At 26.1% G+C, this 16,081-nt stretch overlaps 1 protein-coding gene across 1 annotated transcript in view; it reads right to left on the minus strand.

Annotated features, from left to right (window-relative positions):
- Positions 1–16,081, minus strand: part of Ranbp21 (exportin-5-like protein Ranbp21) — a 53,155-nt gene continuing 37,074 nt past the window's right edge. The window contains exons 24-33 of the mRNA XM_087159345.1: positions 15,998–16,070; positions 14,285–14,421; positions 12,577–12,671; positions 10,848–10,894; positions 7,775–7,866; positions 6,662–6,795; positions 4,378–4,482; positions 3,026–3,238; positions 1,780–1,866; positions 1–1,435 (exon numbers count right to left, since the gene is read on the minus strand). Coding sequence (XP_087015471.1) covers positions 1,289–1,435; positions 1,780–1,866; positions 3,026–3,238; positions 4,378–4,482; positions 6,662–6,795; positions 7,775–7,866; positions 10,848–10,894; positions 12,577–12,671; positions 14,285–14,421; positions 15,998–16,070 — 1,130 coding nt within the window. The 3' untranslated portion in view covers positions 1–1,288. The remainder of the gene's footprint in view (positions 1,436–1,779; positions 1,867–3,025; positions 3,239–4,377; positions 4,483–6,661; positions 6,796–7,774; positions 7,867–10,847; positions 10,895–12,576; positions 12,672–14,284; positions 14,422–15,997; positions 16,071–16,081) is intronic.

The raw sequence follows: 16,081 nt of genomic DNA on the forward strand, positions 1-16,081 counted from the left end.
TGAGTTGAAAAATTTTTTTATTCAATATTTTCAATTTTTACACCCTATCTAATACAGTCATTTGTAATACTTTAATAAATAAAACAGGGAAAAATATATACAAGTGTGTAATTGAATTAATTTGAAGAGGAAATTTATCTTTTAATCGGATACAGAATTTTCACCTTTTAGACAACAAAAGATAATTATTACAATCAAGAGATATGCTTCTTATAGCTTCTCTCAAAAATAAACCCTTCAAATTATGAATCATTAAAATTTTCTAAGATTTGGTCCTATGAATAGAATAAAATAACTTAAAGAATTAAATATGAATGATCTCGAGCCAGCAATTAATTACAAATTCATAAAGTCAATTAAAAAAAAACTTTGTTTTGTGGCAAGAATAAGATCTGGATAACATTTGGTTATCAGGGACATTTTTAGCAATAATGCCATAAGGTAATCTGATTGACTCAGGGTGCGTAGCCAAATTATTCAACAAAAAATAAGCACCTTTTAAGCACTTTTCAAGCACTCAAATAATATTTTTAAGCACTTTAAAAAAATATCATACTTAGGTAGGGTTGGAAAGTTTTTGACAATTGACGGTTTTATCTGGTTTTAATCGTCATGTCAAAAAAAAAAATTTTTGTCATTGTTTTTGAGAGTTGACAAAATTTTTGAATCATGTTAATCGAATGGCGTTTTCATACGCTTCGGATTGACGATGCGCCGAAATAGATTGGGGTTGAATTAATTGTGAAAACGCTGAATTGAACATTGTCTTTCTGCATAATTCTTAGCAAAAATCAGCATGGTAAAGGAAAACCCCCATTTTAAAATAGGGAAAATTAAGCACCTTTTAAAAACACCCAATGAAAAAAGCACCTTTAAGGGCTTTTAAAAAACGAAAATAAGCACCTTTAAGTACTTTTTAAAAATGCTACGCACCCTGTTGACTACTTATGAGTGTAATAAATGTTACAGGACATGAGTTCAGTTGAAGTAAAACAATGGCAAAGCATTGCCATTTTAAAAATAAAATTTTGAACAGGGTTTTAATACTTAAGCCTAAATACAAAATCAAAATTTAACATTCGTTTTTTATGAAACTGGTAATTTTAGCAGCAATAAGGGAAAAAGAGAAAAATTACTGATCTTAAAATAAATTTTTGCTGATTATTTCTTACAAAAATTGATGTCGGAGACATGCCCATTTTTTCCTTCCAAAATAATGCAGATGATTAATGATAATATACACAAATGTTGAGAATTATAAAAAAATTTTAAACATACAAAACAATGTTTAGTTTTCATTAAAAGGTATGAATAAATTACAAAGTCCAACATCATCAGTACTATCAAGGAATGATATTTTTTCTTTAGGTGGTAGTTGGAAGCTCTTTAAATTCTTTATTACTACATTCCGTTTGTACTCTTGACCAACGTTAACCTAGAAATAAACATTACATTGTTGTAAGTACTTTTGAGTTTTAAATTTTTTTAATCTGGCATATGTGTTGTGAAAATATTTTTAAATTTTAGTGCATCTTTCTCCATTAAAAACAAGTTTCACAAAATCATTTGACATAAATAAGTATTTTTTATTCAAGAACTCACCATGGTTGAATTTAAAAGAAATACTATATCTTTCAATCTTTCTGAGATTATCCAAAAACTTGTTTAAAACTATTTTATTTTTAAATTACATACTTATTTTTAATAATTTGTTGCAATATTTTTACCTTTTTACAATACTTTCTTTCAGATCTAAAGTAAACAAATAATATCTCATACCCCAATGATTTTCTGAACCACATTTTTAAAAGCTTCTTTCACTGGTTTAACAGGTGGTTGAATTTTATTCAAAAGATCATTCAACTTCTGTATAAAGAAAAAGAAAAACAAAAACATAAGTCAGTAAATACTTTTTAAAACATTTAAACAATGTTGAAAATATTAAATGAAAGAAAATACTTATGAGCATAATATATGCATTAATTATACCGACATAGAATATCGTTCACGTACTCGAATATTTACACTCAAGGATATTCTTCAAACTTTCAGTAGTCATATGAAATATGTTTTTAGTGAATAGTATGCTAGTTTTACAATAGTTATGACTTTGTTACATTTATTTATGAATGTTAGGTTACGTTTTATCCATCTTTAGTCAGATTCCTAAATGCTAATTATGAAAATGGTGGAGAATGTTCAGATGAAATAATGCTTTTTAGTGAATATAATATGCCATTTTTACAACAGTTGTGTTTTTGTTAAATTTATTCATGAATGTTAGGCTACGTTTTATCCATTTTCCTCTATGCTAAGCATGAAAACGGTGGAGAATATTCCCTTGAAATAATGCTTTTTAGTGAATAACAGGTTATTTTTACAACAGATGTGACTAAGCTACATTTATTCATGAATGTTAGGTTATGTTTTATCCATCTTTAGCCAGCTTCCTCTATGCTAATGGTGAAGAATATTCATATGAAGAAAAGCCTACACCACAGTTTTGTGAAAAAGAAAATTGTTTGTAATCTGTATTATCTGTTTTATCATTAAAAAAATTACTCAAATACGGTATTTTCTCATAATCTACGCAAAAATTGAGAATTATTCATTTATTTCTAAAATTTTTCATATAAGTAGATAAATCTTGAGAAATTAACTTTCTTTTTTAAAATTATAAATTGAAAAAAAAATATTTCAGTTATTTTTTATTTTATTTTTAAGTCCAGACAATTCTTTTCAGCAAAATAATATTAATAAAGTTTATAATTGAAGCCTTACTTCAAAAATAAGACTGTTAAACTGTGGCTTTTTTATTTCCCATGGCTGAACAGCTTTGAACAATACACATATTAATCTTTAATATTTGTATAATATTATAGACATTCTAAAAATATTATTAAGAAACGGCAACAAAATGTCAAAAAACTTAAAATATTGAAAATTAAAATTTTTTTATAAACTGGTCAGTAAAAACAAAAGTTTAAACATAATCCTTAACATTAAATTAAAAGAAAATGCTTACATCAAGACTAGAAGGATTACAATTAGTTGAATCTTGCAGAACCTGACTCAAGTCAGGGAATAAGAGCTTTAATGATTGATAGATAGTAATACCAAAACCTATTAAAGCACTAAGATTGCATTCATGCTGTCCAAGTTCCTTGATGCTATGTAGAACACTCTGAAGAAGGTAAGTAGCTTCTTGAATGGATTGGATTAACCTTTTATCAGCAAGCTATAAATTAAAGGTAAAAATCACTTAGAGGTAAATAACTTTAACCAATGGATTTAGGATTGTGCATAAATCATGTGCTTAAAATATATATGTAATATTTGTCAAAAAAAATTATTATTATGGGGTGAATGAAAGTTCTCATAAAATTATTTGAATAAAATTTTGTAATAATTATTTTTTCCTTCAAAATTATTAAAAAAATAAATAAATGGAGGAAAATGTAGGAACATTAGAAAACATAATTCTTAATGATAATAGTGTAGTCAATTAATGATACATATTTAATAATAGTCAATGTATTGTCCATACATAATAGTAGTAGAACTTTTAGCTGAATGAAAGTGTTTTGAAATTATTTATCCCCTGAATAAATTTAGAATATCTTATATTGTTAGGAAGTGAAAAGCACTTTTATGAATCAAAATTATAATATTCTCATTCACAGCGGTGCAGAGTCTCTCTATAATGAAAAGTGATTGGTTGGTTCTGTTCCAGCTAAAAAATACACCATAGTAAAAATTTTGTTATGCAGATTTTGGAGATTTTTCCAGTGATTAATTAAAATTTTCAGTTAATGATTTAGATAAATTTGTAGTCATTTTGAATTTTTGATATAAGTAAAATGCTTAGAAGTGAACACAGCATATCTATTTGGAGAATAGTAAGTTACTGACATAGTATTAATGTTTATTTCACTTGAAAAATTTCCTGACTTTGCATTGTTTTATTAAAGATTAACATAGAATTAATATGCATTATCGTTGGAATGATGAATAATGCGAGGAGATTCAGAAACAGGCATGCGCAATAGTGAATTGGTTGCACAGAAATTCTAACTTATTTCAAAAATGATGAAAATCAAGGTAAAAATCTGAAAAATCCTGAAAACTATAAAAAAAAAGGCCAAATAATAATTTCTTTGAAAGGAGACAGCAACTACATTGAATGGAGAATATTTTTACTGTAACATTCCAGCTATAAATTTCATTGTAAGTAGGAATCCACAGTAGAAGGCTTTCATTGTAAGGGGACTTGACTGAATTTCTATTTCTGCATTTAAAACAAGGCTACAAAGCAATCGAACTAAAGGTAATAAAAATTAAGTAGTATAAAAAAGAATTTAAAAAAAAAAAACTTACTTGCTTGAAAATTAATTCACAAATCATTATTGATTTAAGATTGAGTGAAGAATCAAGCCACTGTAATGAGTTGAAAGCAGTGCATATTATCACAGTTCGTATATCCTAAAAGAAATTATTTCTATGAATTAGACTTTCTTATATTTATGTATTTCAAATATCACAAAAACTATATGCAGGGAAAAAAATAATGCACACAATAATTTTTATTTAAATAAATAAAAGTAAAGAAATCTTTTTTCAACACCAAATGTAATTTAGGTTTTATTTGTGGAAATATAAAAAGAAATTGATAAGATATCATTAATGTAAAATTTGAGAAAAGTTAAAAAGACCACCCCATAGTCAAGAACTGTTTCCATGGGGTGAGGCCAGAACATGACTGGGAGCTGGTATGACAAGAGCTCACAAGAACTAGCACAAGATCTAAAAAATTACAATGATAAAACAGGCTATTACTTAGAAAACGAGGCAAATCTTCAATCATTAAAATGAGATAGTTTAGTTTTTTTTCTTCTGGAAAGCAAGTAGACTTTTGGTATTGACCTAATAATAATACTTAACAAAAATTAAAATCATATTTTTAAATGATGTTAGTGTAAGTACATTATATTTTTAAATAATATTAAGATTTTAATGTTTCACTGAACTGTTAGCTCTAAAACCATGTGAAGCTGATTTTCATTGCCAACAAAAATGTTAGAAAATGAAACACAGATAAATGTAAATAATGATTTAATAAGAATATTACTAATTCAAAATATCAAAATTATATATCACATGAAAATTAAGTCTTTATAATTAAAGCTTATCCTTAAAGTTTAAACTTTCTAATTAAAGTATAATTCAGAATTTCTCTGGTGAGCTAAGTGCACAACATACTTTTAAAAACTGTTTGGAAGTATCAGATCAGATAAATTTTTAGGTGGTATATGCTGCAGTTCAAAAGTATTTAATTTAGTATTCATCTTATTGCATGCATTGATAATATGCTAAATTCCACATTTCAAAACTTTTTTTCCAGAGTTTATTAATTATAGAAGGCTGCATGAAGCCTGAGTCAGTGAGATACCTATAGAACAAACTTCCCATATCATGCATATGAAAGCAGTTATGGTAGCAATGGTTATGAGGCTTAACTATCTTAAGTAAGGGTATTTTATAACCATCGTTGAACAGTAGACACAATTTTTTGGGTTTATGGCTACTAATGTTCAACGCTGTAGCCTTGTGAATTTGAACCCAATCCAGAAGACAACAGAACTCCTTGATCAAGTATTGGGAAAAATTTGCCTTCCTGGAGAACTTTTTGATGAAACTAACCTACATTTGCATTACATGAAAAGGAAAATTACAAAATCCACCCACGGTTAGCCTGATGGCAAGGGGACTCTAGCCCATGATCCATCTACCACTGAGGATATTTTACGTCAGCACTGAGGTCAGTGAAAGCGGGATGGGCAATTCGCATCGACCAGCCATCGCTGGGATTCGAACCTGGTTCACTTCATTGAAAGGCAAACACTCTATTCCTTGAGCAATCAAGGCTCAAGTAGGAGTATTGGGTCAATATTTAAGATAGGTTTTGACTCAAGTCAGTGAGAGAAAGGGAATTAGGGGAGAGAGGAGATATTATTTTTGAAAAGCGACATTTCTTGTTTCCATAGCAGCGGATGGCATTAAACTTAGTGGCGAGGGGAGTTCCTTCTACTGTCGAAGTATATTGACCATTATATGCTACTTTTATTAGTTACTTTTTTTTGTTGCCATATTATCATATTTTTATCATAATGAATGTATAAGACCCTTAATAAAAGAGGGTACACTTGAACTGAATAAAAAGTATATTATAATAGATTTTTGCCTATTTTGTTTTTTTATAGAACATGAAAGGCGAACTACAAGAAAATACTCTAATGTTAATAAGATGCTAGATTACTACCGCTTATTTGTGAATTTTTAAGTAGAGAGCTCATTTAAGTTAAGTTAATGATTATAAAATAAAACATTTTTTACAAAAATTAATGGCAAGAAATTATTTATAATACTTACTAAAAATAAACTCAATTTGTAATGTTTAATGTAACAATGCCTTTTTCAGTAACTTGATGCAATGTTAGATCACATGAGAGTGTAAGTGTAAAAGTTTAAAAATATAATAGTTTTACTTGCATGAATATAAAGAATAATTTCTCAAAAGAATAATTTCCCACATATGCCAGCATACTAAATAATTCAAATTCGTTAAAATTTACAAAACAAGAGAGAGGAAAATGGATAATACCTCAGCATTCAATAGTGCATTTCCAAGAGGAGAAAGTGCTTTATTGCTAAATTTGAAATTTGTTGATTTAACATCATCTTCCATCGAGTCATTTTGCAGAGAAGAATGTTTGTCACACTTAGTGAGTAAATCAACTACAAAATACAAGTATATAATGTAATATCTCATATATATATGTATATATATATATATTATATTTACAGCTAGGCGAACTTGCTCTATTTTGGTAGGAAATTTTATTCAGTAATCTTTTCTTTCATTAAGTCTTTTCATTAATAAAAACTGAAACTAGGAGCTTAACGTTTAACACTATCATTTTGCATGAAAAATATTTCATTACTATACATTATAACTTATATTTAGTAGAAAAGTGTGTAAGATAGAAACTTGTCAGATAAATTTAACTAAAAATCTTATTAAAAAAATTATTCTCTAGAAGATAAAATCGCATTGAACAATATTATTAACTTTCTTTTAAATAATTATATGATTATGTATGAAAAGTAAATTTATTCTAAAATAAAGTTTAAAATAATAATGAAAAGAGAAAAATGGAATTTTTTCTAATGGAGTTATCACAAAAAAAAATTGATGCCTTAATGTTAATCAGCATTTTTATAATTTATGATTATTTTTTAAAAATTCTTGCTGTATTTTTCTATATTTTTTTAATCTTATGATAATATTGTTTTTGTTTTATACAATACTGTAATATAATTACTTTTAGCATGCTCTTACTTTAATTATAACAATATTTTTAAGAAAAAGATAATAGCATTTCAAAAGTAAGCCTCATGACCTAATAGTCAATGGCTGGCATTTGCTTAATAAATACATTTAAAAAGTTTTGCAATGTGTTCTGCCCAGGGCCCTGCAAAGTCTAGAGAGGACTACATTGAAAACTCCTCAATCTTTTTTATTACTTATTTTTTAAAGAACCACTTATGCCTTGCTCTGCAATTTATGAACTTATATAACTGTAAAATTGCCAACAACTATGACATGCAACTAAAAAATATATTCATAAAAATAAATGAAATACTGAAAATATCAATACAAAGTAAAAATTCAACAGAATATAAGATAGTGATATAGATGTGAATTTTTTCATACTTATAAAATCAATGTGCGTTTTGGATAGTTGACGGTTCATTTGATCTTCAATAATTTCTTCATCTTCTGTTTGTTGTTCCTCATATTTTATGCTAGATAATTTGAAAGAAATATATTGTATTTTAAATAAGCAAGACTCAGTATTAAAAAAACATATTTTGTACAATGATCAGAGATGTTGCTAGTGTTTACAATGCTGGGGAAAAAACTAAATTTTTGCGGTCCTTAACAGCTTGATCTTATACTTTGGGACCATTTAAAACTTTAGATTATGTTAAAGCTGAAGTTCACCACACTTGGCATCCGATTGTTAAATAATACACTGAATGAGATTTTAAAACTTTAAATTATGTATTTTAAAACCACTTAACTCGATAACTTTGTACATTTGCAATTATTTTTTGTTAAAAAATTTAACTATGTATGATATTGTGATATTACGCATAATTTTTCCTCCTTTTCCCTTGTTCACTCAGATACTTCCCAAAACACAATTGGTCAAAAAATGGCAACCAATTTACAACACAAAAAAAAAAACATTTATTAATAAAGGTAAAGGATTAGAAAATTAATATAACCAAGACATCTAAACAATTCCCTTCCGCTTTCCATCAGAGCATCCCCTCCTCTGTCTTCTAACAACATCTACCTTGATGACAGCGCCATCACAACATGGAGGCATGACAGATATTGACATAGCTTTGATTACATCTAGATGTTTTTGAGCATGCGTATTGTTTTTGTCAAATTAATTAAGTAGCTTAACTCAATAAATTGTATTTCAATTGATTATTTTTTAAAGTTAACAATGTATGATATTGACATAGTTCTGATTACATCTAGATGCTTTTGATTAAGTTTATTGTTTTAGTCTAATTAATTGAGTAACATTTATAAGGATACTTTTCATTCAATGTGTCCTTGATTTGTCATTAAAAGAAAAGAAACGAAAGAAAACCTATGAGCAAAGCAAACTACAATAATAATAGATTTCCTACTGAGTTTTTAGGTAAATTGGATAAAAATTTAAAGAAGCTATAGGGCTCGTAATTAGCAAATGAAACTGGGAGTATAAAAGAGAAAAATATTTTATTCTGGAATTCGATTTTCCTGCAATTAGCAATCACTAAAAGAAAGCCAAGGACAGATATATTGTATTGAGAGTACTCTTGTCTCCCTTGCTCGCTATGCCACTGACAAAGATTTACAATAAAAAATTATGAATAAAAATGTATTTTTTAAGGATGAACAAATTTTCAATTAAAATGAGTAATTTGTTATTTTTAGGTTATGTTTTTAATGCTACACTGTAACCATGTAAACAGTGTTTTGATAAAGATTTATTACTACTCTAGAAAATAATAACATGGAAGAAACTTTTAAAACATATAATCTTGTATGAACTCTAATAACTTTATAATGACTTATTTATGTAATTTGTAAATGGTTAAATTAATACAGTTGAAGCCAAAAATTACAGGTCTAACTATTAAAATGAAAAAAAAAAAGACACAATAACAGGTTGTTGCTGTATTGAGAGTGTACAAATATAATGCAGAGATTAATTTAAATATGAAAAACTTCATACATTTTTGCAAAATGATGCTGTCAAAAAATTTGTAAGAATGTTTAAATTGATAGTTTAACAATAAACAGCATTGCTTGTTTTATTTAGTTTAAATATACAACTATATATGTTCATCCTTGATTTTTAAAAAAAAAAAGTTATTTATGGGGAAAATTTTTGCTGGTAAAATTGAAAAAGGAAAATTTGTGTGGGAATTAAAGAAAACAACTTTAAGATTTAAAGTAAAATTATCTATAATTCCAAAGTTAAATGCAATGATTTAGCAAAATAAGTAAGAGTGTGAATAATAAAAGTAAAATGAAAGCGAGCGGAACTAGAATTTTACACAAAAGAGTGAATAAGTAAAATTGCCAAAAAAGAAAAATATAATTGATAAATGAATAGCTTCATTTAAAAGAAAAATTACACAGGTAATAAATGAATCTCTTTTAAAACTTTATGAATACAGAAGTGATAGTGAGTCCAAGTCAAAATTCCAGAAAATTTTTTGTTAAAAAAAAAAAAAGTTTGCATTGAAAAATTAGAAAAAAGTTTTAAAAAGTTTTTTTTAAAAACTTTTTCTCAATATTTCTTAGTTTACTTAAAATATATTTAAAACTTTACATATACCTATACCATTTACACATACCTATGACGACCTGGAGAAGTAATTAAAACTTACAAATGTGTCCTTCTTTCTAGAGTTTATGATTATAACAACTATTTACTGATAAAAAATGAATATTAATGATGAATATAAGCTTATAAAGTATCTCTCCGGCTCTCCCTTATAAACAAATAAAATAAACTGTGTTCTTAAGTTTCACTTTTGAAAATTTGATTTCCGGAAACTTCTGTGGTCAATGATTTTTTGAAACTTCTGGACCTTCGATCTCCGGAAACTTCCGAATCACTGTTAGTGAAAAATCCGGAAATCTGGAGCACAATCAGCACTGTGAATATGTACGAGACAGTTTACAATTTAATATTGTATTATTTTAAATTATTTTAATATTGTATGATAAATGATGAATTTTGAGAGCTCCTGTTAAGTCTCTTTCTTTCAAAGATAATCTAAAATTATTCAAACTTATTGTATCATAATAAAGCTTTATAACAAATAATTCCCTTCTCAATAGAAGGATTTTTGGTCTTGTTTTGTTTTGAAAGCCCAAAAAGTTTAACACTATTTCAAATCATTATTTTAGAAATTATATTGAATGTCATAAATGATATTTGAATAAATGGTAATCTTGGAATTCATAATGGGTGTTAAAATAACATTGCATCTGTAGAATAGCAAACGAGATTTTATGGATTATTATAATGTATGGAAGGATCATTAAAGTAGAATGTTCGCACCAAAGACCATAGACTGTAATATAAAGATGTTAGAAATACTAAACTTATAAAATGAGTTTTATTGAACATATTTACTCAGAAATTTCTTAGTTGAATTCAAAGTTTTAAAATAAAATGTACCAAATTGCTAAAAACTTATATTACCTATTTCCATATTTTAATTTGAATTTATTCCATGAAGAAGTTAGTTTCTATAAAGAAAGGAGAATTCTCTTATTAGAAAAAAAAATGCACAAAAACATTTATAAATTTCTTTTTATAAAATAATAAACGGTGGAATGTTAACCACCTTTTCTGGTTTAACATTTATTAATTCACTGACATAATACTTTTGAATTAATTAAAAAGAAAGCTGTTTTATAAATACGAAGAAATAATAATGAAAATTATTAGAGTAAATTTGATTAGCATTAAAAAAACTTCCATTGAATGTTCATATAATAAGAACTACCAGTTTACTAAATTGTTCATAACTCAGGGCCCGTGCTAAGGATTTCAACTTATTAGCCAAATATCAAAAGTATTCGTAAATTTTTGAAAAGTCTTCCCCAAATGCAAAGCTTATCAATTTTTATGATTAATTTTTTTTCCTACACAAAGCTATTTTATGGTAGTTTGCTTCAGGTTTATATTATTTAGACCTAATTCTAATTGGCAGTACATCTACAAAAAAACACTTTGTTTAGAAAAATTCATTTTGATGAGTTAAATATAGATCTTTCCAGTGGAAAAAATCCTTTGCCAAAGCGCAATTTTATTTGCCAAATTTACACTTTTATCGCATTTGGTGAGGTGACCCTGTTTACAAATAGTCAGAGACTGAAAATTATGAAATTACAACTGTTATTTTTGAAGAAAATTAAATTTGAAAAGAAAAAAATTTCTGTTCCATTTCAAACAAGCAAATAGCAAAAAATTATAATAACAATTAAATAACTTATTTTCATAAATTTTTGTGAGAAAACAAATTAAAAACAACTAATATTAATTTACGGATAACATTGTAACAATAAAGAATTAAGTTTAAATAAAATTGCATTAACTTCATGTAGTTCTAATAAGTGTTTCTGAAATTTGATGTATTCGAATTTAGCAACAATTAAAATAAATAAATATAAAAAGCAAAAAAGAAATTAACAACAAAAAAGAAATTTCTTTTAGTTTTAAATATTTAAACAATACAAAATTTTCATGAGATGCTACATTAATTTTATACTATTATTTAAAATCTGAATTATTTAAAATGATAAGTTGCAAATGAAATTAATTGGTTACAAAATTATCAGTGAATAGGCATTTAGTAAAAGAAAGACACTAATATATTTCAATTTTTATTAAATTCCAGATAATAATTTTTTTAAGGAGAGAAAATTCTATTATAATTTCCCCATATTAACTATAAGAGAGTTATATGAACTCTCTTAGTTAGAGTTATATTTACCTCTTTTTTATATTAAATTTAATAATAATAATACAAGCTATATTTTAAAATATTTCTTATTTTATTTTATTCATTGAAATAATTCGATTGAACTTATCTATCTAAATTTAAGATTGTCAGTTATTTACAGCTTTTTAAAAGGTTATTATTAAAGGTTTGAAAATTTTTAAAAAACATACCTGGACATTAAAATTTACTAAATAGGTTTAAGAGGTTATAAATAAAATGAAACAAAAAACATTTATAAATAATTCAGATGAATTCACATTCATATAATTCTCTGCTGGTTAAATATGGAGTAAGTAAAATTCTCTTTTTTTATCTAAAATTTTTAAGTGTAAATAAAGAAAAGACTAAAACATGCTCTTTAACTAATTATTTTAAATTCTGGCAAATGGTTATTAACATATGTTTAATGAAGTGAAATCTTACCTGAAGCATAAATGTGAAATAAGCCAATAAAATAGACATCAAATCTGGATTTGTAGTTCCAGGACAATTCAAAGAAAATTGTAACAAAAAGCTACTTAAAAACAATTAAGGATACATCAGAACAATTATTAATTTGTCAGTAAAAAAAATAAAAATTTGAGGATTGATTAATATATACACACACATACCTTAACATTTTTGATCAGCAATTTAATAGTTACTGGATTAAATTGTTATTAAGTTACTGATTTAAGTAATTGAGTTATTGATAGTGAATTAGGTTTTAAATTATTAGAACTTTTAATTAAATGGTAACACTAAATTGATGTAAGATGCTATAACTTTTTCACTTTAAGATTTAACAAATAAAATAAATTGTATTCTATGAATTAAAAATATTTTGTGTGAGTTTATAATTACGGTTTATTATAATGCTCTACAAGAATTCAAAATTTTCAGGAGTCAGGAAAGAATTTGAAGTTTTGAACTATTTGTACATTTTGGTGGAAAGAATAACAAAGAATTAAATTTACTTAAAGAATAACATATTTTTTTTAAAAAAAGCTAATAATTTAAACATATCAAATATGCCTCAACACTTTATTTTTTAAATGAAAAAATCTTTAATGAATAGCAAAGATATGATTGGTGAAAATTGCTAAAGATTGAAAGGAATTTAGATTGGCCCTTGTGTCACTAAACTCTAATCAAAGTATGTAATCTTTGATTAGAATTAAGTGATTATTGTTGTCTAAGTAAGCATAATTATTATTAAGTCTCTAATATATAAAAACAATCACTGAAATACAAGAAGACCAAGTGACTCCTGTTTACTTAAGAGGCCTCTTTCCTCACAATCTTGAATTTTAGGTAATTTATTGGATTTTTTTGTTGTTCATTGATGTTCATTAATTCTTTATAAACTTGTTATGACAGACTATTATTCAATCGCACTATACCTGCCAAAATAAGGTGGAAAATAAAGGCCTCTATTTATAAGATTAGGAGAAAACTCGAAAATTTTTAGAATTTAAATAGATTTTTTTCTCTCTAAATGCAAAATAATAAAATTATTCAGTTTGTAATTATGGATTGGTAATTTTACAGCATATTTGTCTGATTTAAAATTTTTTAAAGTTTAATTGCATTATTGCTTAAACTAATCAAAACCAGTTTAGATATTAGTGAAAAGATTTTTTAAACAAAAGTTATACAAAAATATAGATATTTATCAAACATCTAAAAATGGGCAGATGTATAATTCTAAACAAATTTTCAAAAAATGCTGATTGCAGAATAGAATTGCAAGTGCTTTGTCCAAAAAAAAAAAAAAAAAAAAAAAAAAAAACAGAAATCAATAGAGAATTTAAAATATCATATGCTAGATTCCTAAAATTTTAATACAGAAAGGGCCTTGTATTTTACATAATTAAAAAGGTGCTGCTAGCTAGATAAATATCTAAAATTAGTTCTTTTTTAAAAATTAATAAAAGAAAAAGAATTAAAAGTTAAATTATGTTTTTCTCCCTCTGTCACTACTCCATAACAGGAGGAAAGAACACTCTTAACTTGTCACAGTTCAATGGCTAAACAATAAATTATTGCTTTCTGAATTTTACTCATATTTCAAGAGTCATAAAAATATTATTAAAACAAAATTACAACTATAAATAAATTTTAATACTTTTCTTAAAAAAAGAAAGGATATGAATGAGGTGTTTCAGTCTTGTATCAGGAACATGCTGAATGTTGAAGAAGAGACTGTCATATAACATATCTTTTAGATTAGGAATCATATAAAAATCTATTGTACAACTCTCTGCACATGTGCCCATTATTGTAATGCTGTAAAAAAATAGAATGATTAATCTAAATTGGACAAGGACAGTCATAAAGTACATAAATTAACTCAAGAATTAAAAATCTTAATGAAAAAAAGGCAATCAAAAATTTAAAACAATAAATATTTTAAAATTTTATATCTAAAATAGTTGAATGAATAAAAAAATGAACTGATATGTTGTGCCTCTGCACCCAATATGAGGTCTGGAATGGGTTTTTTTTCTCTCTCCAACCACTTTTGGCGCCACTTTCATCACAAGCTGAGATGGTATCAAATATTGAAATTAAATTCGAAGTTCACTTGCATTATGGATACTTTTTAACACAAAAGGTGCATTTCATAAAAAATGCAGATCTATACCAAATGTTATGCAACTGTTTTATTATGCGTCTGCACCTGATGTCAAAAATAAAATCAAACATTGCAATCCAATGAAATTCGAAGTTCACTTGTATTATGGTCAGTTTTAAGCAACAGCGTTCATGGTATGCCAGACAATTACAATTGCACTTAACCTTAAAAAAACATCAGTGTAGTGTATACTAGGTAAATAAATACTGGGCAGTGGCAGTAAACTTTAAAATAACAGTGTAAGGTATACCAGGCACACGTATACCATACAGTAGTACTAAAAGAACAAAACTAAAAAAAACTCAACTTTCAAAAAAATAAATGTCTAGTACACAAGTAGATCTCAACATATTGGGATAATACCAAACTATAACTTAACAACACAAATATGTTTTGTTATATCTCTGCTGCAAGTTCCATACCATAGAAATATAACATATAAATGCAAAACTATTACTTAACGATGCTAAATAAGCATATTATAAAGATGGACGTTGAAATTACTCATTTAAAAAACGTGTATCCTATTTCCTGTCTTCAAAATACCCTGAAATTACACCAATTTTTAATCATCGGTTTAGCAAACGTACACCAATAAGAAAATTTATTCCACAGTCACACATTAACTTTTTCAATATATAGTTAATTTACTTAACACACACTCAATATAGGCAGGATCTTGAGACAAAAACACAAATCTAATTAAAATTACAGTCACAATTGAATATTTTCAATAGCATCTAATGATCCAGAATTTAAATTTTTATATGACAGGGATATCAAAAACTGTTTAAAGCTTTTAAACATAAATGAAAACAACCATAACAAGGAATAGGACACATAAAACAATATTATTCAGCAGGATGTCTTGTTTGCAACTATTAATGAAATAACAGCAAGATTGTTACATTGTTTTTCATAATTAAACAATGCAGAAATATATTAAAACCTGCTGATTTAAGATCTATTTCACAGATAAATTAGAAATAATTACAATATAATTATGTGAATTAAAATATTTTTAATACTTTAAAGAATTTTTGAAATGTTACATTAGATAATAGATAGCTGTTCAAATTTAGATTAAATAAATCAATAATAAAATATTTTGTTTCCACTTGTTAATTGAAAGCTCTCTTTTAAATGGGTAAGTAGATAGTTTTTGAATGATATATGTACAGGTTTTGTCAAAAATAAGAAGGATGTTTCAAAACATTAGAAACTTACCAAGTTTGACTTAGGTCTAGAATATAATTTTTGATTTTGGTCACACGGTTTCTGGACTTTGGAGAATTCAAACCTGAAAAATAT

This window comes from Parasteatoda tepidariorum, chromosome 3, assembly GCF_982258835.1.
Source record: "Parasteatoda tepidariorum strain Cologne lab strain chromosome 3, Ptep-v5.0, whole genome shotgun sequence".
NCBI classification, from domain to species: domain Eukaryota; kingdom Metazoa; phylum Arthropoda; class Arachnida; order Araneae; family Theridiidae; genus Parasteatoda; species Parasteatoda tepidariorum.